Source organism: Scatophagus argus, chromosome 3 (assembly GCF_020382885.2).
Source record: "Scatophagus argus isolate fScaArg1 chromosome 3, fScaArg1.pri, whole genome shotgun sequence".
NCBI classification, from domain to species: domain Eukaryota; kingdom Metazoa; phylum Chordata; class Actinopteri; family Scatophagidae; genus Scatophagus; species Scatophagus argus.
The window spans coordinates 14,716,582-14,743,899 of record NC_058495.1 but is presented as its reverse complement, the minus strand read 5'-3'; the positions used below and the strand labels follow the sequence as shown (position 1 = coordinate 14,743,899).

The following is a 27,318-nucleotide window of genomic DNA, read 5'->3' as shown; positions in this document are numbered from 1 at the left end:
TACTGTATATACTGCAAATGTGATGCTATGACCCCTACATTTCCATTACCCTCGCTGCCCATCCTACTCAGGCTCTCGCTCCCTTCCTTCTCTCTGACTTCTCTCACTCTCTGACCTGTGAGATTGCAGGTCAGGTTAAGCCCTTTCCAGCCACTTACTTGGCTTGTATTTGTGACTTGCTGTGTTGATAGCACCTCCACCTTGAATGAGCTGGTTAATACCATGGTAACCTCTCTGATCACATGCTGACTCTCTGCTCATGGCCTGATTGGTTTTACTGATTGTCCTAAAGAGTGACCGTCCTGCTGGTAAATCTCTCTCCAGCCTTATCTATCTCCTCATGCTGCCATGTGGAAAGTGGTCGGCTGGAATGACTCATTCCAACACATGGAACATGTTTGCAATGACCATGAAAACCCAGTATAACACAATAGCTTAGTTCAAACCTCCGTGTTGGCTAACTCCCCCCGGCTTTCATTCTCCAACCAGCTGCATGAGTGCTGTTATGTTGCCACAGAGAATTTCACATTCACGAGAGCATGTAGACTACTACACCTGATATGCATTAAAATTGATTGATTTAAACAAAAGGCTAAACAGGTATATAAAATGATGCATTATTATGTTTTCAGTAATGCATAATTGTGACAAAAAGCTGTAATTTCCACCTGTTTTCACATGGGTAAAACTTTGGTGACATGAAAACAGGTGGGAATTGTGTTGAAAGTGGATAAAAGTCCTTCTGCTGAGGAAGAGCAGGTGAAAGCTCTGGAATAAATCTTTAAATAATTATGTAACTTGAAGTTTACAATTCATTCAAGTGTGTTCTGAGCTCTGTGCTATCTTATAGATATAGAGGGAATATATATATAGATATATAGATCTATATTCCACGTACATATAGGGGCATAGCTATACAAATACCATTTAAAATTATCTTTACAGGCAAATTAATTGTACACCCATTTCAGAGGAACAGCAAATGTTTCTGTCTGACTCTTATTTTAGGAGTTTCTATAGTGTCCCTCCTGGAGGAAGATTCTCCGCTCTGTTAAAGACTGTTCCTGTTTGAGCTGTCTAAGTATAATTGACTTGACATGGCTTCAAGGTCAGTCTTGTGATTTTAATTTTAATATCCCTTATTTAACTTTTACTCAGCTGGACAAAAATATCTTCTGTTACAAGCAGCTATTGTGTGCTTCAGTTTTTCTCTTGCTCTGACTCATTGACGTGGTTGGGTCAGCAGACCTTTGCATCTGTGGTGGAACTAAACTTTTTGGTGAGAGGAAATTATTATAATTAAAATTATTTCATAAGAGGTTTGAGTCACATTCAAATGTGGATCAGCACAGCATTCAATCTGACTGACAAAGAACACTAAAAAACAGGATGTATTTGTATCTGTATATCAGTGGTGTGCATGACCAGACAGTGATGTCAGACAGAAAATTGGAACCAAGGTGTCCAACTTCTGCAGTTCTGGTTTCTGCAGGGAATGGTAAAAAATTAAATGAAGTGAAACTTCATAGGGAACGAAGAAGACTTGTGATACTGTCTGGATGTAAAAATACATTGAGTAAAGCGTGAACAGCATGAACAGGAACAGCAGTGCCCCACCTGAGACTTAACTCAGTAACCATCAGGTCTTCAGATCTTCCATTTTGTTGTTGCTGTAATGTTGTCAACGTCAATCATATCTCCACAGCTCGGTCAACTGAAGGTCAGAGCAGAGATGTCGGACTCAAGAACAAGAGAGGAGGAAGATCACATAACTGGGTTAACAACCAATCATGAAGTCATATTTTCTCAAATAAAACTGGTATTACACAAACCAAATGTAAAGATCAAACTGTTTCTTCGTGTAAACCTGAGCTTTAATTAAACGCAAGACAGGATGATATAGTACAGACAAGAATATATATCATGACGAAACAGTCAGAGACAGATATCATCGCTTCACAGCTTATATATTCATCGGCTTAGTTAATATTTCATAGGGCTCTAAAAACCTCATTCTCTCTAAATTGTCCTCCCTTCTTGGCAATAATAATTTAAATGCAGGGAGCCTCCAAGTGTGTCACCGCTGTGTCAGAGCCCACATGTAAATTATATGTGTATGTGTGCACATATGTATGCATGCAGGCACTCACACACATGCCATAAAGTCACATGAAGAAGCGCGGCCAGGCGTGCACACATAAAAGTGTATAAGCTGATAGTATACTGTAAAAGCACACATTCCCAAAAGCAGAAAATTCTTCAAAACCCTCCGTGCTTTGGATTTGCAAATTTTGTAAAACGTAGAGACCACACAGTTTCCCACTTTCTGACAAGCGATGGTTATTTTCTATCTCCAAATGCAAATGCGACGAGAGGCTTGGCATCTGCCTGAGGGCTCAGTCGGCTGACAGTATGCATTCTGAGGAGTGATCTATTGATCCTTATTCAATATCTGCTCCACTCTCCTGCTCAGTAAAGTTGGGAGATGAATAAATAAGGAGCAGAACTGACAGTACACACTTGTGCCTTGGAGGACTGAGGGCTGCCTAAATGGTTTACTTGCCTCTTCCTTGTGTAAATGTCCCCAGACCAACAGTTCTTGATAAAATGCATTTCAGGACAGACGTGTCTCTAATCTCAGGTGTGTGTTTCCCATACAACAAGGTGTGGTGTCACAGAAAGAAAGAAACAAACAAAAAATCTAGTATTTTCAGAGGAACCGCTGCTCTATAACAGGTATTAGTACTCCTGAAAATAACTACATAAAAAAACAATGTCCGATTAATATCTGAATGCTGTGAATGAAAAGTTAGGGTGTGTGTGTGAGAGAGAGAGAAGAGAGAGAGAGAGAGAGAGAGAGAGAGATGGGGGGCGGGGGACGGAGGGGATGAAGGAGGGGAGGGGGGGGTTGTCAGCAGTAATACATCTTTCATGTCTAACGAGGTCTGAAAGCTACAGAAACACAAACATCGACGACAAGCCTAAAGAACAGCAGCTCTCCTGCTCTCACCTCTCCGCCTTGCCATCCTGCCTGATGTGTGTCAGTCTCACATCTGTGTAAGCCACGCTCTCAGTCTCTTCACACCTGCTGTTCTTGCAATCACAACTACATCTTACAAGTACCTGAAAACCTCTATGTTCCATGCAAAGCTGTAGTCAACAGGCCTGCACTTTTACAGACTGTTTGACCCAGCATGAACTCCTGAAGACATTTAACAAGAAAAAGTTTTTTTGAATAAAAGAAAAAAAAAAAAGAATGATCTGAGTGATGATTGAAATGATCCTTATATTACAGTAATTGACACGTTAAATGGAAAGTACAGCACATCACAGTCGCACTTTAAATATCGCATCACATGTTTTGGTTGTGCGTCTAATTGAAAATTAGTCTCCAACATTTTAACGCAAAAAGACAACCTCTGATTAAACTATTAAACACGTGTAGTCATTTGATTTGTGAAAATGTCACACGCAGGATGGAGCGGTGAATCAATGTGTGAGTGTGTGTGTGTGTGTGTGTGTGTGTGTGTTCAGCAGGGAGGGCGGGGGGGAGCGCTAGTAGGCAGATGCTGAGGAGCGAGAAGCAGGACGGAGAAAACAACAAGTGAGTGAACTGTTGCACTGCACATAAAGTCGCTCTGCAGCGAGATTTCAGCACGACGCGAGTCTGTCATGGCAGCCCGTCAGAATATGTAATTTATCAGAGGGAACGCAACACATCTTTGAATTAGATCATTATCACTCTGTTTTAAAAAATAAGAAATCGTCCGCGTCTGCTCGGGCTGCCCGTGAGCGCTGCCTTGGCCGTCAGAGGACGCAGCGCACCGGCCGCACCATGCAGGAGTCCTGGATGACGTGCTGCAAGTTTAAGTGTTAGTGTGACTTTTAGTTTGCGCCCTAAGCGACGGCGAAAGCGCTCAGCCCGTCCTGAAAGGATTTGACTCGAGTAGCTACTGGACCGGTTTTCTTGCGGCGTTTCTATCTGAAACGCGCAGCATGAAGACCCACTGAGAACCGGCTGAAAAATAGAAGAGCAGAATAACAAAACAAAACAGGTAAGCTGATTGTTTGTTTAATTTTTTTTTGTTTGTTTGTTTTTTTTGTCTTTGGCTGAGTTTGTCGAAAGTTTTATGGTGAATTCATTAGATCCATTTGATCTGATTAAATGTGGGCTAGCGTTTAAAAAATAAGTCACAATTTTTATTGAAAGGCAATATGCATTAGAAGTTCAGATTAATTATTCTATTTATTTATTTATTTTTGCTGTTTAAAGAAAGCATAACGAATGAAGGCCTGTAATAAAATCAGCATGTTGAATCTATGGTTCGTTCAGTTATTATTTTACTGAAGCTTCCCGTGTTTTCACTTTTATCAAGACTGACAAAGATGTTTAAATGAACTTACAGTAAGGCATTAGGAATAATTCTTGCCTATTACATTTTTTCATTATTTTAATTTGCTGAATACACTTGTAAATATTCCTTATTTACAAAATGAAGTGCTCGATTTGTTAAATTTCTCCTATATTGAAAGTTAAAAGTTACTATATATTATAGCAAAGGGAATTTGGTTTTGTTTGTCTATGACTGCTTATTTAATTAAATGTGTGTGTCTTCCGTTTCTTTCTAGATTGCAGGAGTGATTTGCGGTGATGCTGTGATAAAATGCTCCCTGCTTCATCCAAGCTGCCTTTGAAACAAGAGTTTCCATATTCAGTGCAATTTGGCGCTGCTCTTTCCTCAGAATTAACCTTTTTAATGACCAAATCTGCATTTTGAATGGAGGAGTAGACTGCTGAGATAAATCTGAGCCAGACTCCTGAAACAACAGAGAAGTGTAAGCTCATCAAGAAAAACACAAGCAGCGAGGAAGGAAGAAAAGAGCAGAGATTTGGCAGTTTCCTCATTCTTCTCCACTCATTCCTGGACAGACAAGTAAAGCGCCCTTCCCCATATGTGGTGGGTGAGATGAACTCCAGTGGGAATACTGTAGACCCCACCTGACAGCTCTCTGCCTGAGCAGCTGAAAGCTTTTCACTGAAGCCTCCACAAATACCTGGAGCTGGATAAAAAATAAAATTGCCCAAAATCCAACATCTTAACGGTGATGCTCATTTTTTGACAAAGACATTTAGAATACTTATGTATTATTTAGCTTGCAAAATGATGTCTTATCTTTAGATAGGTTGAAAGCATTCAGACATTGACTAACCGGAGGAAAAATAAAAGGATACAAAACAAATGTGTTGAATTCAAGGAAATGGAAAAACCTATTTGTCATTCTCTTCCCGACTTCTGATTTTCTCCCATCTTAGACTTGCCGGCCCTGCTTCTAGAACAGCCCCCCGAGGTCTTTTCTCTGCCCCACACAATCACATCCTTTTGTCCTTCACCTCTCGATCCAGTAGTTAACTTTCTACCCAGAGTTCAGCCTGGCCGGCACAACCATTCCAGCTAAGGGGGAGGAGGACTTCCTCACGCTGGCCGCCTCCCGGCTCAGCCGCAAGAAACGTGTCATTGGTGCTGGAGTTGGCGTGGCCATGGTTTTGGTCCTGCTGGTGGCCATCCCTCTATTGGTCCACACCACCAAGGGGGGAGGGTCCGAAGAAGGGGGCACACATTATGAGATGTTTGGGACCAGCAAGATGGAGTGTGACACTCCCCAACAGGAAGAGCTGACAGCTGCCTCCCCGCAACCCCCAGACTTCCCAAATCGCAGGGGCAAACAGGGGTTCAGAGGGAGCCCTGGACTTCCTGGTCCTCCAGGTCCTAAAGGCCCCCCTGGAGAGCCCGGCAAGCCTGGGCCACCAGGGCCACCAGGGCCTGGGCCCGGTGGCTACGGCTCATCCCTCTACAGTCCCAAAATCGCCTTCTACGCAGGCCTCCGGAAACAACACGAAGGGAGTGAAATACTGAAGTTTGATGACGTGGTGACCAATGTAGGGAACTACTACGAGCCAAGTACCGGCAAGTTCACCTGCCCTCTGCCTGGCATCTACTACTTCACCTACCATGTCCTGATGAGAGGAGGTGATGGGACGAGCATGTGGGCTGACCTGAAGAAGAATGGCCAGGTGAGTGTGCCCGCAGCATTGTCAGGACGGTGTTTTTGAACTGTATGAAGAGTTTTTTCTGATACCGTGACCAGAAAGTTGAAACAAAGTGAGAAAATATTAACCATCCAAACCGCCGAAAATCTTTTGAACACTCACGTTCAGGGTTTGATCCGGGATCACTCTGTTAGACACGATAACAGGAACAAACTGGCGAAACATAAATGAACATGAAGACCAATTCATTCATTCATCCAAACAACAATATACTAAGTTTCTAATTGCTCTACATAATGACACATTTTTCTGTGATTTGGATTCTTTTAAAATGGTTAGAAAACAGAAAAATGGCAAAAACAAAATGTTTTCTAATCAGACATCACTATAACCTATATTGTAAGGTTTAGGTAAAAACAAAACAGTGGGTGAAGATCCTTATTTTGGTTAGAATAATCGTGTTAAGGTCGGTTGGCTTTTGATATCATGGCTACAACAATAACCACTTGGTTAATGTTAGGACAGTTGTTATAGTTACAACAAGCTCATGCTTACAGTCAGTATTTAAAGGGAAACCCAACATTAGTCTCCCATGTCAAAGTCCAGTTTTGATCTATTCGACCTCCTCCCTCTGCAGACTTTGTGACGTTGCCACACAACTTGCTCTTGTTCTTCTGATGGACAAGATAACTCCTGGAGATGCTAGGGGACTTAAACACAAACATATGTTGCTTTTTGGACATTTGCTGTCATTTTCCTTCCATTCCAATCCAAATTAAGAGACATCTTTGAAAAAAATAAAAAGCAACACCTTTCTGCCATATGGTCAGCATTACTAATATTTAAAAGGGCCACAGTGATAGTATTTATTGCATGGCTAATGAGTTGGAATACATTATACTGCTGGTATTGTGTATTAGTTTGACTACATGTTGGAATTAAATGTTTCTTAACAATAGAGCATTGAAGTTAACGATAAATTAACTTCAATAAAGTTTTTGCACACAAAGTCTGAAGCAAAGGTTCCACAAAATATATCTAAAAGAAACAACATTCTTAGAGCATAGTTATACCATGTCTCAGTTTATCTATGAGGAAGAGCTATCAACCCTCTGTTTAAAAATACTGTTTAATTAGAAAATGTTCAAAAAATGTTTTTTTAACAGTTAATTTACTTTGGAGGACAAAGAAGAAGAAAAGAAGGCAAGATGGAGCAGTTCTTAGTCCCAGAGGGCGACAGAGAGAGAGACAGACAGACAGACAGAAAGAGAGAGACAGACAGAAAGAGAGAGAGAGAGAGAGAGAGAGAGAGAGGCAATCAAGAGGATAACAGTCCTCCATGTCTCAGTAGAACAAAGCCAAAACGCAACAGCTGGCTACTGTTCTCTGAGGAACTCTGACTTTAACTCTAATAAATAAACAAGTACAAATGTCTGGAAAAGCCGTGGATGCTTCCATCTGGAGATCCGTGACAAGCTTGAAGTACTAAGCCCTCACGCTGGTGAGGAGCCCTGATTCTGACATGTGTGCTGCCGAACAGAAGAGTGATGTCCTGGGGATTACCAGAGAAGAAGAAGAAGAAGAAGAAGAAGAAGAAGAAGAAGAAAAAAAGCATGCTTTCTTTGTTACAAGTCAAGTCAAACGTGGCCGAGTGCCTGATGGTACAGCAGTAGTTTCTCTACAGATAATTTACATGGCACATGAATTGACAGCAATATGCTGCTCACCCTGCTTGACTGCTGTTCGCTGATATGCTTTACTGAATCTCTATGTTTAAAGACTGTAAATACAGTGAGTGGGCCACGCTCATCCGTTTGAAGCAAGACCTTCATCACTAAGCCAATGTGAAAAACACCTTCGTCAAGTGTACATGCAAAATTAGCATGATTTATTATTTTTTTTAATCTGGCTGTTAATGGTGTAGAGATGTGTAGAGCACATGGAGTCAGTCACCTGTCAGTGATGATTTTTACAGGGACGTTCCAGCCCAGCCAGTCAGTGCGAGCCACTGGATGCAACAACAGGAACATGCAGCCAGTAGTGGAAAATAACCAAGTACATTTACTCAAATACTGTACTTTGGTACAATTTTGAAGTACATGTACTTCAATTGAGTTTTTCAATTTTCTGCAACTTATACTCCTCCACCACATTTCGGAGGCAAATATTATACTTTTCATTACATTTGTCTGACAACTTTTTAGTTATTAGTTGTGGTTCAAATCTAATGACACAGAATATAAATATATTATGATCTTGTAATGTTAAAATAAAACTTTAATTCTTGAAGGGGAATTTACAAGCTACACACACAGCCACACAGGAAGATACAAAGTAGACAGATACTTGATTCATCTTGAGGGAAATTCAGTATCCCAGGAGCATCAGGATGACAAAAAGTCAAAAGGTTTAAAGTATGAAAAAAAGTAAAAAGAAAAAGAAGTATAAAAATATAGAATGTATAAAAAAAATCAAAGTATAGGTATAGAATATATAGTATATATAGTATATATAGTAGTATATAGTATTTATATTTTGTATATATACATAATAACTACTGGATATGACAATAATAAAAGGTTTTAGTATAAAAACAATCCAAGTGGAAATCATGCATGCAAATCATTTACCGGATTCAGCACTGACATTGTGAACACATTAATGCATCATTAATTCTTATTATAATATGAATTATTCAAAAATAGTTCATTCTGTGTGATCAAACTTTTACTTTTGGTACCTGAAGTGTATGTTGACCCTAATACTCTGGTATTGGTACTCTTCTAAAATTTAAATGAAAAACTTTCACTGGTAACAGAGTATTTCTACTCTGTGGTATTGCTACTTTTACTTAAATACAAGATGCGAGTAATTCTCCCACCTCTGCATGCAGCTGCTCTCGTTGGCTTTCCCAACATTTGTCGCAGTTTAACAACACTACCTACAACGTCACCGACTGCAGCATCATGGGGCCTGCTGGGACTCATGCTGCTTTACCCCTGCACCACCTCTGCTTCTGTTTGGCTTTGGATACCTTAAAAAAATGTTCAACAGATTTCAGAATTTGAACAAAATTAGGGTGTGGGCAATGAAATAGTCTATTAATCTTAACATTGCAAGGACATCTTTTGTTATTTAACTTTATTTTGTTTTTACATTTTGGTATTGGGCATCAACTGTATCGGCATCCAACTACAAAGATGTGCCAGATTTTTTTTTTTAAAAAAAGTAATTCATGAGAAAACTGCATTAATGTTCAGAATGTCATGAATCTCATTTTAAAAACCTGTATGTGCACTAAAAACAAATCACTTGTTTCTTGACCCATGGTCTCATTTGCACTACGTTTAACTGAAATATTTTATACACTTATAATATAAGTATTGTATTTTATAACACTTATAATACCGAGATATTCTGCATGATAGCAGTAATGGATAAATCATATAATAAAATGATATAAAATGTCAGAACATAAAAAGCTTTTTTTCACACTGCTTTGGTTTTATAGGCTTCCCAAATAAACATATCATCATATTGTAGATCTTTTTTTGACTTATCAGGTCCATAAAAAATATCTATTCCCTATTTCATTGATTTGACAGAATGTGCATAAAGTGCAGAGTTTAGAGGACAGGCAGTTAAATGCCAGATATAATTGGGGGACTCGGATTGTTGCGTGCCTTCACAGACATTGTCATTCGTGTCTTCTCCTACTGTTAAATCTTTCATAGCCTTTAGATGAGATCTTCTCCCCTCCACCTGTGCCCCTCCTTTACACACACACACACACACACACACACACATACACTTTTATCGTCCACACTGGATATTGACTCCTTCCCCATTAATTATCTTTTCCATCAACTAAATTATTTAACCCAATTCAGTGCTGATCTTGCCCTCACAGTTTCATTGGACCTGCTGTTTTTTTCTGCTAATAGATGAGTGCTCTTGCAGCAGAGTGAACCAGCTCAGTCAATGACAAAAACCTTGAGGATATAACTGAAAATGTTTGCAAGAGAAAAGACAATAGTACATTGCTGTTATTATTATTATTACTGTAGGACTCTTTATGAATGGGCATCTTGTGCAACCCCTACATGGTTACATTTAGAAAAAGATGTGTTTCCATTCACACGGGATGTGAACTCCTTGGTCTCCTGGGTGAAGGTCGTGACACGTCAGTCAACCCCCAGTCCTCATCTATCCCAAACTTTCTCAAAGTCTCATCCAGCCTGTTTTCTTGCTGGAAAGAAAAATCTATAATACAGAATTACTGTAGCTGTTTAGCTCGACGCAGCTGGTGAGCCAGCCTCAACCTCAGTTAAGTGTCCTATAATAGGGCTAGACTGCTAGGTTATTTAAGATGACACCTTCAATAATGGCCACATTTTTGGTTTTAGCACTACAATGGATCAGCAGACTGTTACTGTCTGACTTAAACTTAGCTTCAACATGTCATCCAGAGATATCACCAATAATGGTAATATGTCTGGATACCAGGCCCACTCCATTGTTCTAAGACAAGCCATATTTTCATAAGCAGACAGGCAGAGCAGCAGACTGGCCATTGTACAATCCATCATGCTGGACACTGTTCTGCATTTAACACATATATAGAAAAAGGACATTTGATACACTGTCTATGTAGTGTATGTCCTTGATATACTATATAGACAAAAGTATTGGAGGAGGCTGTTTTTCTCGGTTTGGGATAGGCCCCTTACTTCCTGTTAAGGGAAATCTTAATGTTTCAGCACACCAAGACATTTTGTGCAACGTTATGTTTCCAACTTTGTGACAACAGTTTAGTGAAGGCCCTTTTCTAGTCCAACGTGACTGTGTTCCAGTGCATAAAGTCCATAAAGACATGATTGGATGAGTTTGGTGTGGAGGAACCTGACTGGCCCACACAGAGCCCTGATCTCAACCCTATCAAACACCTCTGGGATGAACTGGAACAGGGATTGTGAGCCAGGCCTTTTGGTCCAACATAAGAGCCCGACCTCACAAATGCTCTACTGCATGAATGGGCAAACATTCCCACAGAAACACGACAAAATCTTGTAGAAAACCTTTCCAGAAGAGTGGAAGCTGTTATGGCTGCAAAGCTGTCTGTGTATTTAGAATGAGATGTCATTGAAGTCCCTGTTGGTGTAATGGCCAGGTGTCCCAATACTTTTGTCTAGTGTATATGGATAGCATATACACTACATAGACATATATACACTATATATATAGCATCTGCACTCCAGACTCCAAGAAAACCAAGGAATATAGTTTTACCAGTGGTCAGTGTGAGTAAACTATGTAAAATAAGAAATAATTTTAATCAACATGTTGCATCTTGCTTGTTTGATTTGAAGAAAAATTAGAAGGTAGATGAGTCACCATCTAGTCACCTTTTTAGGAGCGGTTATTTGCCAAAATGCCAAGTTTGCTTGTATTTACTGTACTTTACTGAGTTGCAATGAAAGCACATCAGCATATTTTCTCAAAATGTCAGACTAGAAAGTCTGAGAAGACTTGTGAAGGCTTGCTTTGAGGTTAGGTTGAAGTAAGGGTGAGGATTAGGCGAGTAATGTTTGTTGTTATGGTTTGATGGTGCTTAAGCCTCCAGGAAATGAATGTAAGTCCATTTAATGTCCCCAAAAGTGATGGAAACACGACTGTTTGTGTGTGTGCGTGCCTGTGTCTGTGTGTGTATGTGTGTGTGTGTATACAACGGTTGTCAGACTGATATGCGTGGTGTTGATCAATGTCTGAGCTGAGAAGAAGACGCATCCTGAGGAGCGATCACTGCAGAGACAGGCAAGACACAGACAAGTGGGCTGACAGAGAGAGAGAGAGAGAGATGGATGGAGGGAGGGAGGGATGAGAGAAAAGGCAACATGAGAGCGTCCTCTGTCCTGTGGTCAGCGGTGGAGTTGAGAAGAAGGGATGAAGCTATGTAACTAGACATAAGAATGTTATAAATTAAATGAATTGAACTCAGGTTGCCAGCAGATCGTCTTAAACGTTGGTTAGTGAAATGTGGATCTGATTTCTGGTATGCAAGTTTACATCAAGTTTGCAGAGCTGAATCACTCAGTGCAAGGAATCTTCTTCACTCCTCGTGTCCCCTAACTCATCTAAAGCTCAGCATTGAGATAGATGACCTTTTCAATGGATATATAATTCACCACCAATATGGACTTTGCCCTTTACAGTGATGAACATGGAGTGGGAGTATGAATATTTATAGCTGGTCGAATATTGAAGGAACTGGGCTGGTCAGTTGGTTGATCGGTTGGACCCACACATACACAGACACACGCACACAAAGAAAAAACAATGAGGCTTGGCGTGTTTGCACTCTACACATCATCATTGTTTTCTTGTGTATATTTAACTGAAACTAAAGGTTTATGTGTCTACACAATAAAATAACTAATTAGATCTATGAGCTAGTCAGATAATTAAATATATCACTTAAAAGTTGTGGTGATGACAAGCTTGGACTCATTTAGAGGAAGGAAACTCCTGTTAGTGGGTGTGATGTGGCTACTGTGGAAGGTGGAGGCTGCTAATTACTGCATGTCAGACAAGGTGTGCTGTCAATACGACACTCATGTGGCACTTTATTAGACACTTTCATACTTATTCTATTTTGGCACTTTGGAGAGTGGTGTTTTTTTCCTCAACAGCTGTGTGTGAGTGTGTGTGTAAAATAATTCATAATCAGGGTAATTTTAGTGGTGAACACTAACATTATAATGGGGGAACATTTTGTGATAAAGGATAAAAGTCCACCCTTTCAAACAGCTTTTCTTGTGGAGCAAACAGAAGGAATCCTTTCATATGCTCTGCAGCTTGCATTTGTTTTCTCTTTTTTTCTGTTTTCTCTTCTTGGCTTTTTCTCTGTGAGAACACACACCTTTATGCTCCTGTTCATGCACAAAGCTATTATTTGACTATATGTGTCTGTTATAATGGCCAAGGCCATTATATTCTGTCGAGTAAAACGACTTGGCTGGTTGTTACAGTGTCATGCCTTTGTTGTGCTTGCCTTTTGCCACCCCATTATATCATTATTTCTCCTCATCAAGGAAGCAGGAAATATCAGTGTCTCCGTGGCATCTGATAGTAGAGTTATAAACAACGGTGAAAATATACATCAGATTATTCGCATTTTTATATCAGAACTGGAGGGATATTTATTTCTGACCTGCTTTATATGATGAAAGATGCTGATGCTGTTTGTGTCCCTGCGTGCTGTGCGTCTTCACTCTCCACATGTGTACAGATGTAAAACACACGGAGTTAATAAGAGACTGTAGACAATATATTACAAAGAAATAATAACTTCAGATCCGAGCCCTTGCTCTGGCTGACACTCTGCAGGTAGACCGTCCACAGAACCCATTTATATCCAATTATAGCATCTCTTCTACCCTCAAAGGTTTCAGTCTATAGCCAATTAGAGACTTTCTAATCAACATCTTGACACCTTGGGTCTTGAGTGTCATGGCAAAATATTAACATCTAGCATACCAATTAGTGTGTGAGTCTGCAGTGCAGCATAAGGGTTACATGTCAACTCGCATAATGGAAACAAGATACCTCAGTCTGGTACACATGGATGGAGGCAGAGAGAACACAGCAGCTTTTACCTTTTACAAAAAGGGCCATTTCAATTGCCCTTCTTCTCTCTCCCAGTTCACCCTTAGAGGTCCCTCAGGTGAGTTTAAGACACCCCATCTCAATCGCCTCGCTCCGCTCTGAGAGGTCTGTACATCACAGTGAATGAATCCTGTCAGTTTTATTACTAGAGGATCAAGGCACCACTGCGAAACAAAACAAAACTGAAAAAAATAGCACACACTATGGACAGCGCACCTCCCCAGCTTCATTTATCCCCCCACCTCCTCTGAAGCAGGCATGCTTGATCAGTTTGTTATCCAACAGGCTCCCTCCCCATCACTCAAAGCTTCTCTCAACTTTGGCTTTCTCTTACCTGAATCCTGTGCTCAGACTGTTAAAAGTGCATGCAGCTGCTCACCCATCTGTGTGTCCTTATCCAAATTTCTGCTTTTGCTATGTATTCGTTTTTTTTTCTCCCTAGCTGTGCCCTCTCCATCATTTTTTTGAAGAGACAAAGCTCAGGGAAAAAAACACTTCAGTATTAAATTTGATATAGAGTATGTCAGCCCTTAAATATGTCACACAAATCAGTGGCACGTGGCTGAAATGTAGATTTTATTGAGCATTTAATACTGTTAATGAATTATTTCTACGCTGTAAATTTACTCTTTTTCTCTGTCTCTCCGACCTCTCTCTGTCTCCCCATTTAATGTTGCTCCCTAATGAGAAGTGGAGGCAGTGTAATCTTCTCTATTGTCCCACGGGTCTCCCTTCTCCCCAACAGCAGCAGATCAAGTCAGAACAACGTCAGGCCAACAGACAGAAATTCACTCCCCTGACGCTATCAATCTCCGCCACTGTTGACAATAATCCTGATTTGCCTTTCCCTCTCGTTTTCACTCCCCAAGCCCCAGTGCCTCCTGCCCACATCACAGTGAAACCAACAAGGTTTCACTGTGATTGTTTCTGACAGGCAAACCTGCAGAATCATCTGTGCTCGTTTCAGTATAGAGCTCTGAAATGATACCAGCTCCAGCTCAGTCCAAGAAATTACACCCTATAGTGGAGGAAGTATTCAGATCCTTAAAATAAAATTTTAAAAAAAGTAAAAAATTAAATAAATACAGTTATATTTTAAGTAAATTTTAAAAGAAGGTATGGTAAGATAATTAGATTTACATCCTTTTTGTTTTAAATTTTATTAAATAAGACCAATTTGTCAGATTTTACAGTGAAAATATAGTTAAAGCATCACAATTAAAGTAATTGTTATGTTCTGTAGACAAATGTCCTCAGTGACTGTTACTGCATAAATTATTAGATAATCTGTGATGCATCGGTGTATAAGAAGTGTTTTATTCTTGTATGGGGCTGAGGTGAAGCTAGTTTTCTTTATTTACAATTAGGGAGTTTGATCATTAATTGATGCATGTTCAGTGCGCTACATTTTATAATACACTGCTTTTAAATAAAATGATATTTTTAATGTAGTCTTTATCCTTAGTCTTTATCTGAAAAGATGCTTGTTGCTACAGTTGTCAGATAAAAGTAGTGAAGCAAAAAGTACAGCATTTTCCATTCAAATGTAGTGGAGTAGAAGTAAAAAATAGCACAAAATCAGAATATTCAAGTATAGTCTGTGCACCTAAAAACTCTTCTTGAGTAAATGCACTTAGCTTCTACCGCTAATGATCATTTTTATAATACTCATATAATGCACTCTTTGCACATATGATATTTAATTTTGTTCATGCCAAGAAATGTTTTGTACAAATAAACAATTTAACATAGACATCTATCCCTTTTGATTTTTGTTTACTTAGCAGGAGTTTTAATTCATGAATAACTCGTATTCCATTGTGCATTAATAGTGATGCTAACTGTGATAACATTTTAAATGTCACATTCTTAAAAATATGTGCATAAAATGTATAAAATAGCTAATTCATCGTTACTGTATATACAGGAGGATAATGTGAGCGTGAATTAATCATAAACATAACACATTAAATGTCAGCGTCTCCACTGCCTGAGTCGAGGCTAAGCAAACATGCGTGTCTCTTAAGGAAGTCAGCCATGAAAAGCCATAAATAACATTATGTCCTTTTGGCTGGCAAATATAATTAACTGATGTTCATGTTTAAAAGGCCATTTCAGAGAGGTGGTGTGAATATCACCGCTACAACTATCGTTATGACCCTTAAAAGAGTGTGGTGCAGGTATAGGCTGAACCCGACAGTCTTTATTTAACATTCTGCACGCAGGTTAAACACATTTGTAAAAATGTTGTCTGTACAAATGTAGAGAAATAAACCAGTTCAATTTGTAATCTTATACACATTTGTAGGAAGTTACAGCAGCTTTTCAGCCTCCAACTCAGCTGAAAACACTATCAGGGGAATCCTGCCATTCAACCATGTAGACAGATGTTGGATGTACAAGATGTCAGAATCTCTTTACTGTTATATTTTTCCTAAAACCTATTAGGCCTTGTCAGGGGAGCTGTTCACTCCCTTCAGAGCAAAGCAGCCTAACAGTATAAAATAACAAAATGCCATGTGGTTTTTCTCAGGTATTCACTTGAGATTCATTAAAAAACAAAGAGGAAAGAAAGGTGCTCTCATCGAAATGGAGTGTGTGTGTGTGTGTGCGCGCGTGTGTGTGTGTGTGTGTGTGCGCGCGCGTGAGTGGGATCTTATCCTGACCTCCTGCTAGTATTTCATGGGCCCATTTGACCACTGTAGCCTATCCTGTGCCCCCATTTATTGTGATTGTATGGAGTTATTGGGGAGTTGAACCTATTAGGCGAAGGAGCTGCCATGGCTGTCCGACTACCAATTACCGTAGCCTGCAGCCATGTATAGCCTGCCCTGACGCATCTGGAGGTAGGGAGGGATGCTGTGACGGGGGGAGAGGATGGAGATAGAGGGGGTCGTGTGGAGGGGATGAGAGGGGGTGGGCCCTCAGGAGACCTGCCACAGCAGCACGCCGTTAATCAATCCGATTTAGACCGGACAGGGACACACTTAGTCGCTGCTCCCACCAACGGTGCCGTGGCGGGGGAGAGAAAATGTGTGCGTGACCTGCATCTCATTGGAGTGTAAGGCCGCAAAAAGATGGATAGATGGCTTCAGAATGAAGAGATAGCGATGGGGCAGCGAATGGAAGAGGAATGATGGAAGGGGCGTGAGGTGTGGAGGTAGAGACAACAATTAATGGAGTGATGTGAGTTGAATTAAACAAAGGAAACCTATCGATTCATTTCTGTCTGAAGGAGTGCAATAAAAATGTTCACCTTCTCTAGATGAAAGAAATGCTTGTATGGAGAAACATACTGAGCTGAACTGATGAAACGGGTGGAGAAAAAAATCATTATTGGATGTAGGAGAAATGGGAAGTTTAGTCTTATTTGATTTGTCTTGGTGATCACGAGCGAGTCAGGAAAGCCTGATGACTGGTGGAGATGATGGACCATGTCCTCAGTCAGACTCAGAAAGAGAGCTGTAGACAAGGATGAAGTGAAGATATCTTATTAATATGCATTCATTAATATGTATGTGCTTGTGTTCTTTATTTTCCACCATTAAATGGATCTTCTGCTTGAATAGTTGGTTACTTACCCAATGATAGTGCAATTCATTACAAGCAGATTTGCTTACTGGGAGCAAAATTTGCTTGAACATGGAACTTGGGGTGGGAGACAAAATACCAAAAACATCTACATCCTCTTTGCCATTCAAACAGCTCTTAGCCACACTGAAATGTTGGCTGAATCCTGTCTTGTGGTCTGTTTCACATATATTTAACTGTGTGGGACTTCATCCAGACCACAATGCAACCTCTCCTTAATGGTAACATGCATGGGAGTATTATGATCTTGGGTTATGGGGGCATCATTAGATCGGTGTTCAGTGGAATCATCTATGTATAAACTGAAAACATGTACAGTAATCGTCAGACATCAGTAATGACTTTGTCTTAAATGACTGGTCATACCATTACAGACCTGTTTAGAGTGGATGACACCCTCTTGTTTTCTCCTCACATAAATCTGTCCAGAGGGAGATTAAAGAGTGAATAATGTCTCATTAGACCAAATTAATTTTTATAACTGTGTCAGACTCCAGGCCCTGTGGTCGTCTCACTAAGTAACGCATCTTTGGTGTGTTGGTTTTGAATACGACAGACATTAGCACCACTTTTATGAAACTCATAACGTCAAGCCCCTGTTATAACCGTGTCCAGGGGCCAGGGGGATTTTTGACCCCATGAAAAAATTATCACTTTGGGCTCCACCACCCCAACATCGCAGGCCATGCTATCCCTGCTCAAATAGCACCACACCTTCAGAAACCAATCGACCAATTCATAGGTTTAAATAACTATACATGTGCTCGCCACTCTATTGGAGTTCAATACTTACTGTATGATATTTACTGAAAGTGAGCTGTGAAAATCTAAAACTGTGGAGACACACAACATTCTGCTCACAGTGGAATTCACTGTTTTGATGGCTATCCTCTATAAGAAATGTGCAAAATGTTATCCCTTACAGTCTAAATGTAATTTTAATGGTTAAATGGAATATTCTCTCAACATTGTGAGTAAATAATAAACTTTAAATACACATTAACCTCTTCAATATAAAATAAATTTCACCATCTCTACAAGTATAAAGTCTGCGGTGGATTTTGAGCAAAATAAGAACATACAAACTACAAAATAACCAGCTGTAAAAGTCAAAATAAAAAATCAACGTAATTTTTTTTTCATCAGCAATTATACGTACTGATATTCAACATAAGAGTGCCTGCAGGTTAATTGGTAGGGGTTGTAATTATTATCATAGTGTAGTTCCCCTCAAAGCTTTTTTTTCTGTTCACTCTCACTGATCTCATCAATGTTGTTTTGGAGCAGTCCGCTGTTTTCAGTAAAAATGCTCTAAAAAATGACCCTTTAGCTGGTGAACATAGCCCAGAATTTACTGTAGCAGCTAAAGAGATGCATATTTTCTTGATGGAGAATCAACAGAGCTAAAACAGTGACTAATGGACTTATGTGCTGTTGATAATGTTGCTGCCTATCTGCTGAATATGTAAATAGACAATAGGCATGCCAGCATTGTGTTCACTACTTTTTTTTTAAACATTTTCTGCAACTTTACACAGTTTTTTTTTTATCCCTTTTATACATAATATAACATGGAGCCTAACAATGATTAATGAATAGTTAATGAACAACTGTTGTTCTTCGGGTGAAACAAACAAATGTCCATATATTTTGTGTTTGCTGTAATTGCTTGGGAAATGAACTGATGTCCTCCCTGGTGCCATCCTTGCAATCTCTATCAGACTCTTTTCTGCAACAGGTGGATCAGGTGTGAGCGTACCAATGCTCCGGAAAAATTGATGGTGGCTTAGAAAGGTTGTGCTTTCAGATGGATGTTTGAGGCCAAAGATCACTGCACATCTCATCTGTCTAGATAGTGGACAGGAAAGCTTCTGTACTGATGACATTACACCAAGATCGCAGAATGAAATGAGAAATAAAATGATACTGGTTACCTCCAGATAAAGTTAACAGACTGAGAAAATGATTAAAGTGACCAGCCTATAAAATGCTGTATTTAACAGAAATTGAATTTTTAGGTTCCCCAGCCAATGTATCTAAGGTATAAAAGTTATGTTTGGAAGCATTTCAACAAAATAAAAAAAAAACAAAAACTGCAGTGCAAGCCATGTAATGTTAATTTTTCATATCACAGAACAATTGGCTCGATGATGTTCCAGTTGGGTATTGAGTTTAAGAAGAAAACAGCGGAACCACAGTAACAGGCAACCTCTCATCACTTCAAACGTGGACGAGAAATCAGTTTCCCCTAATGACATATTGGAAACTAGCCAGTGAAAAGCATTCATCTCCAATATAGTTAAAAAGACATGTGCTCACAGATACAGTTTTGAAGCAGAGTATGCTGCAGGTATGCAAATAGTTGCAGTGTCCTCAGTCACAAGTCTTTCTGTCTTTTCACAAGTGTCCCCTTGAATGTCTCTATGGTTAATAAAACATGGTAAAATACATAGGTGGCCCAGTATCCAAGACAACTTGACAAGATTCCCTCTTAGGGTGCCCCTCCAGTGGAGAAAATGCAATACAGTGCTGTATAGGCTGCCCTACAAGCTTGAAAACTAGTTGGCCTTATGTACCTCTAAATGGTCAAACTGTTCCCTTTGTGTTCCTATTATGTATTACTGAGTCCCATAATAGAACAACTTTTATCTTAACCAGAGTTTTTAATTGTTTCACCATGAATGCATCACGACTTCCTGCATGTCGGTCCACTACTGCATACAACTGGTGCCCTTTTTATTTTATTTTTTGTTTACCCCTGCCTCTCAGACAACCTCAGTCTGACACTGCTGCTGACAAAGTTTTCCAATCCCATCAAGGCCAAAACTTGGGTACAAGCGTCAAGTCCATGTGATATAAAAACTTGGGTAGAAGCATCAAGTCCATGTGATATATGGCATTAAAATGATGAGATTTAAAGATATTTAATATCACGCCAAGCCAACAGTGGCATAAACTGACTAAGATGCCAACTGTGAGTTCCTGGTTCATGTTTAGCCATGGACCTCTGTTATATATTTCTCCCTTCATAATCTCTTTACTGTCCACAATCAAGGCTTAAAATGTCCAAGAAAAAAATATAGCACCACAATAGACTGTAAAACACACTCATGATATCAATTTTCTTGATGGCATTCCCTAGTGTCATACCATCTTTGCAGCCTGTTAATATATTTTGTCTCTGTCTCAGGTGAGGGCCAGCGCAATCGCTCAAGATGCAGATCAGAACTACGATTACGCCTCCAACAGCGTCATCCTCCACCTGGACGTGGGTGACGAAGTGTGCGTACAGCTGGATGGGGGCAAAGTTCACGGCGGGAACACTAACAAATACAGCACCTTCTCTGGCTTCCTCATCTACCCTGACTGACAGTGTGCTCACATTTACACTCCTGCTGTAATCAGGCAAAAAAAAAAGAAAAAAGAAAAAAAGTTTCCTCTTCTTTCAACATTTAACACACCATGCTGCCACAATGTAATTAGTCATTTCAATGCTGTTCAGTACACAAAACATGTAATTACATGATCATCGTTAAGAAATAGAGTTCGAAGAGAATTTGTGTGAAAATAAGTATTGTACTGTATATATTACCCGTTAACATTTACTTCTGATACACACACTCGTGTAATCATTATTCTGTGCCATGTACAGTATGTGTAAGCATGGCTAAAGCGCATAATTAACATCTGTTTCACATGCACATATTCGCTCGTACACACACACACACAGAGGTATGCACACATGAACTGAACTTCTCCTATCATTTGTTACTCTGAGACAAGACGACCATTTCAGCCACTGGTCTGCAATCGACTGAAATGATCTCTGAATGTTGACTGTAAATCAGAGTGTATGTACTTGGATGCAGCCTCTCACCTTCACTGTGAGATGGATTTCCAAATGAGAAAAGTCATGAATATATTGATCACAGCTGATAACACAGCTAACACCGCAAACATAATCCAGTGTGTTGTATGTCTGTGTGCAAGCATATGTGTGTGTGTTTATATTGAACCATCAAAGCGTCACATTGCGGGTTTAACTTGCACAGGCTCTGACTCCTGTTCAGACAGGAGGCTGTCAAGCTGTTGGTTACAGTCCCTTAACAAACACAGTATATCGATACTGAGGTTTAGCTTTGAGATTTTCCCTGAGCTAAAGCTTACAACAGAGCCTCATCATGTACTGCTAATGAAGCTCCTCTACAACCTCATCTGTTCAGTCACACTGACACCTGGCATCCATAGTTTGCAGAATGAAATAGTTTGATATATTGGAAAATGTGCTCACTGGTTATCTTGCAGAGGGATGGATACAAAAATTGTTTCACTTTCTTATGTCTGTCTGCTTGTCAGAGCGCTGAGGCAGGCAACCGGTTAGCTTGGCGTAGCACAAGGGCAGGGTTATACCAGAATAAAGTGGTTTGTACAAAGAGTGGGCCAGCCTTGTTGGAAATCAAAAGTGTTCAGAATGGCACACATTGTCAGACAGTCTCAAACGGAAGACATTCATGGAGACGTACTTGCTTGTTCACATGAAAAGTGAGAGAAACTGCTGCATAACAACAGAAAATAAAAGAGTTAGCGAGAAAAATTCAAACCCTGGCTGCATTATGTGGTGTGTGAACGTCAGGTCAGAAAGTTACGGGCATGGTTGAACACAGACCCTGCTAATCCGATTGTGGAAAGGTGTGTGTGTGTGTGTGTGTGTGTGTGTGTGTGTGTGTGTGTGTGTGTGTGTGCGTGTTTGTGTGCGGATCTCCGAAGCTATTTGACTGCCTGACAACCGCTTCTGAAGAAACATGCTCGCAGCTTAATGCTAACACAGCACTGGAAAGGGGAAAAAAGTCTGGCTCTGTGGAAAGATGATATAATCCACCTATTGCAACCTTTAAATAATGTGTTATATCTCGTGTATTCAATATACACAAAAACATATGTTTTGATAGGTACATTACACACAGAGCCAGGCTAATCAGGTTGGTATTTTCCTGTTGTCAGTGTTTGTGCTAGGCTAAGCTAACTGGCTCAGTGTAGCATCATATATACCATACAGATATGAAAGCAGTATCAGTCTTCTCATAAATATCTCATAAAACAAGTGTCAAACTATTCCTTTAATTTCACAGTGACTATGCCCATATATGAAGATGTTTTTGAAATGCAGGTGACTGTTGTCAAAGTACTACTGCCATATGCCATACCTGTAGGTTTTCTGTGCCTTACACTGTGTTTTTCATTTTTTATTTTTTTATGCATGAGGCAGTCTCCCTCGTTAAGTCCAGTCTATGTGAACAAGCTGATGCAAACGGCAGCTCGAAGAGGATTTCTAACGAAAACTTCTCCAGCTCGCTTTATGAAACGCAGATGCTAACGGAGGACATCTTTGTATGTGTATGGATGTAACTCACTGTTGTAAATAAAAGGCGCTAAAATGAAGACTGAGGTTCATTCTGTGGAGGGAAAACCTGTGTGAATGAACATGGAGCATGAAAGTGTGTAATTCAAAATTTGATTTGCACCCAGAAAAATTATAAATATGGTGATGTAACCAAATTATTATAAGAAAAAATTTTTTTTCATGGTGTAATACTTAGATGGGTACAATACAGAACTACTTTGAGCATATCTATTGTAGTTTTAGTGCCATGGAAGAAAAGAGCTCCATATTGTCTCAATAATACACTTGGCACAAATGGCACCGATCCAGCTCCGAGGCTTCTGATAGCATGACTGTACCCTGATGAGATTTGAATGTAAACTTTTCTGATGAACTCTTTATTCTTGTGTTGTAATTGAAAAACCATCCTGACATTGTATGCTGTACACAGTCATTCCTAATGAGTGGCTGCACATAACCTCTGTGCCATGCTGCATCCTACTGTGTGTGTTTTCTCTGGCGCTGTTTCCTTTGCTCATGAGCAGCATGGATTCTTTGTTGTCACTGTACTTTGAAAGCTGAGTTGTGTGTATTTGTGTATGTGTGAAATCAGCATAGATTTTTCTCTGCCCTTGAAGACCATGAAACACAATTAAAAAAAAAAAAATAAAGAAATGGAAATCAGGGTTATTTTGCTATCACTGAGTCAGTGAAAGTAAAACCCTTGGAAGTTAAACCAGCGCTTTCTTTATTCATTACTCCTGTGGTTCTTTACGCTCTTTGTAGGGAAAAACAAGAAAGCAGCTGGCATTAACATGTAATGGTAAGTCTGCACTATTCACACTGTTTTTTGTTTGCAAAGCTTATACGATTTTAGCAGCATGTACGTATATGTACAGCTGACTTCAAACAAGAGCCAAAAATAACCTTCCTACCGTACATATAAGAATAACGCAGTAAATTATCTACCATTATTTGTTGTTGTTGTTATTTTTGTCAAGGTGCTTACATGACATCTTTGCATTATTATTGTTATGAGTATAGTAGTAGTAGTTGTAGTGGTAGTATTAGTATTATCTTTAGCACATAGCCAAGACAGATTTGATATGTTAACATGGAATATGGGAAAACAACAGTACATGTTTTATCTTATTTGTGGTCACTTTTTGTATTTTTATTTCAAAATGACAGAAACATCCTGTTAGAGAAAAACAGTTACTTAAAATCATTATTAAAATTATACACCAGAGTAAGAAGTGGGGGTTAGTGCAGGTATTATTGTGAAATATTAGTAATAGAGCTTAATAGTAAGCTCATATTTTGACCAATCACACCCCCATTATGTAGTTTCCAACTGTATTGTCTTATGTAAATATTGTATGAAAACATTGTCAAATGGAGTCAAATTTAGCACTCTGGTCTTTCCCCAAACATTTGATTTGTTCAACTGCTGAAGTATTGATCATGTCAGAGAGCCATATATTAACATGCGGTGCCTCTTGTGAATATGAATGAAAGCATGAATATGAATATACAACAGGTACTGAAGAGCGTTCAGATTATTGCAGTAATAGTCATTGTTTTTACCTCATGATCCAATAAAGTTGTGTGGCTTCACTGACAAATGTGATATTAGATACCTTCACCAAACAGCCAAGAAAACATTTTAGGTTTTTATCAATAATCGAAAATCTACAAACCTTACTCATTATTATTATTGTTATTTTTTACTAATTAAGTACATGGTTAAAATGCTATATTACAGTTGTGCATAGCCCTGTTTGTATATCCTGCGCGCTGCTAGACCTAGACATACTGATACGTACATATGCGGATTATAAATGGCAGTTTATAAAACACATATTGTAAAACACAGAAAATAGATTCCAAACCTAAATACAGATAGGAATACATAAATTTTCTGTGAAATAAAGAGATATATATATTAACTTTGCCTTGCAGCCTTGCCGCTTCTTTACTTTTTCACATTGTTACTGGGCACTTTTTTGAAGAAATGAGACAGTGATTGATTGGTGGGTAGAGAGAGCCTGCAAAATTCTTCAAGGTGCACTTGGCAAGATATGGCCAGAGTTCAAAACATCCAAAAAATGAAATAACAATATCAACAGAATGTAAAGTCAGTATGCTGACCAGTTAACCCTGGCCCGTCCTGTCTTGCAAAACACTATCTCTAGAGGTGGTAGTCCAATAGTATAGCACTCTTTAGATTCAATTTGGAGATATGAACAAGTATCTGAAGAATACATGTTCACAGAGAGATAACTAGCTAACGTCATAGCTACAGCCAAAGATAACCAAAGTAAACAGTACAGTGAGCAGCAGTTGGCAGTTACTCTGGTGAACCCAAGATTTTTGGAGTTGCCTTTGAATTCTGGCCAAGTTGCCACTTTAAAAGTAATTGCTAATTGCTTTAAAAGTAAAGTCCTATGTTGTATATCAAATAGCTTATACCAAAAGCTCACACACTAGGCCAGAAAACATGATGTTGATATAGAAGAGAGTGACTTCAACTTTTTGACACTTGTCACATACTGCTGAGCAGGTTGGATTGATGTGATGTATCTTGCTTTAGACAAGTGGAGCCAAGGCATTATTTCAAAATGCATAAAACACAGATGTCTATGTCAGGTTCACTGTATGAAATAAAGCAAGTCCTTTATGAATATGTTCATAATTAAAGGCTCGGTTCCTTGCATTGTATTTCCAGGAGAGGGGTCAACATAAATTCTAATTGGGCAAAAACTAATTTAAATCTCTGAGATCAGACAGAATTACAGCTACAGCAGCCTGTTTGAAGGTAACATTCCCATTATAGGTCTCTGCACCTACTGCCATGTCTACACTATACAAAGGCACCCTGTGAAAATTAAACACAGGCTGAAGGGAATTCTCACCTCAGTGGAACAAGGAGATGGATCTTTAATTAAAGGTGAGAGCTAATGCTATTCTGGATGAGGAGGTTCTTTCTGGTGCATATGAGAGGTTTGGAGATGTTGGACCGAGGCGGTGGTGGTGGGGGGGTCGCTAAGGTTGTATCTCCAACCCACCCCCCACCGCCACCCCGAGTCCCAGTGCTTCCTCCTTGTAGATTTCAGCATTAAGTTAATTGGACAGGGAGAGAGTGGCTGAGGAGGGCAGCGTTCAGCCCCATTAGCAATCCCCCTGTGGAAGACTGAGCCGAGAGGATCACAGACTCACAAATAGAAGGATTAAAATAATCAATAGGCCTCACTCTCTCTCTTTCAGCACAGACGGGTGCACCACACACGCACACAAACGCACAAACCATTACACAGATATGCACACACACGCACAGGAGCAAATACAAACACACAGACAGCCTGAGGAATACTAGTTCAAGAAGCACTACTCTCTTCAGTGTTGTCTCTGGGCTTTAACAAATTAGCCTGGGTCATGTAAGATTCACACACACACACACACACACACACACGCACACACTGATAATGAAGGATAATTTGAACCTGTGACTAAACCAGTAAAAGGTCAGAGACATGAAAACAGTCTGACTGTTTGTCATTTCCACAGTTATTTCTGTTCTCACAAAATCTGCTGTTTTAAGGACTTTTATACAAAACTCTGTGTTTATCTTAAGTCTTTTTCTGGATAAACTCATGGGATTTGGTGTATTGTTGATGTTCCTGAATACAATTGTGAAAATAGTGGAATCAATAGTGGAAATGACATGTTTTAAACACCCCCAGTGTCCAATATATGTATATGCACTGTATACTGCTGTTATACCTTTGTCTTATGAGGACTTTTCCACCAGTGGCCTCCAGTATGAAGTTTGTTTGATATAGATCGTACTTACTTTACACTGCCTTGTGTTTTCGGAACATTGGCATACTATAGTGCAGCAAACAAGTAAACCACCCAGACTGTGTTGAACATGACTCACATAAAGCAAGATCTGAATGAGAATCTGCAGTAAAGAACAGTGAACTGAGCTGCACAGCTGTCTGAAACAAATTTAGTTTGTGTCTTTTTCTTTAGCACTGCTACCTCCCTGTACCCTCTCTGCCCCTGCTGCACTTCAGTGTTTTTCCATTTATAATGAGTAAGAATGTGCATGCCACTGTTAAAAAGTAAGTATATTTCCTTTAGAAAAAAAGAGTTTTTAGGCATTTTTCTTTACTACCTGTCTGTCCACTACATTTAGACACTAGCTGATTGATGAATTGAGATATTACATATCATATATTAAATTATTATTATACCATTCTCATATATTATATTACATATTATCAAATATGATGTGCTGCAGTTAGAACTGGGACCACTGCTTACATGTTAATACATCAGCCGTTCAGCATGATAAGCACTTTTATTCTTCATACATGAGATGCAAACACTTGGGCAACTTTACTTGAAATATTTATATCAGCGTTTTTGTTTCTAAGATACCTATTGTGGATTTATTCCTACTTAATCTTTTTTCGGCATTGGAGCACGCCGCTGCTTTTCAAATCTCTCGCATTATGAAGAATTATTGTCGACGCAACTACGCCATCTGCTGTAAATTAATTGTCGTTACAGCCTCTGTGTGGTCTATTAGTTGTAGTACCAGATTTTGTCCGCTGGGCGGCAGGCA

At 39.5% G+C, this 27,318-nt stretch overlaps 1 protein-coding gene across 1 annotated transcript; it reads left to right on the top strand.

Moving 5' to 3' along the window:
• Positions 1–3,917: 3,917 nt before the first annotated feature.
• Positions 3,918–23,421, top strand: c1ql4b (complement component 1, q subcomponent-like 4b). The gene is made up of 3 exons (XM_046383943.1): positions 3,918–4,055; positions 4,630–6,073; positions 20,496–23,421. The coding sequence occupies exons 2-3, from the start codon at positions 5,540–5,542 to the stop codon at positions 20,673–20,675; spliced, it is 714 nt and encodes a 237-aa protein (XP_046239899.1). The 5' UTR covers positions 3,918–4,055; positions 4,630–5,539; the 3' UTR covers positions 20,676–23,421.
• Positions 23,422–27,318: the final 3,897 nt, after the last annotated feature.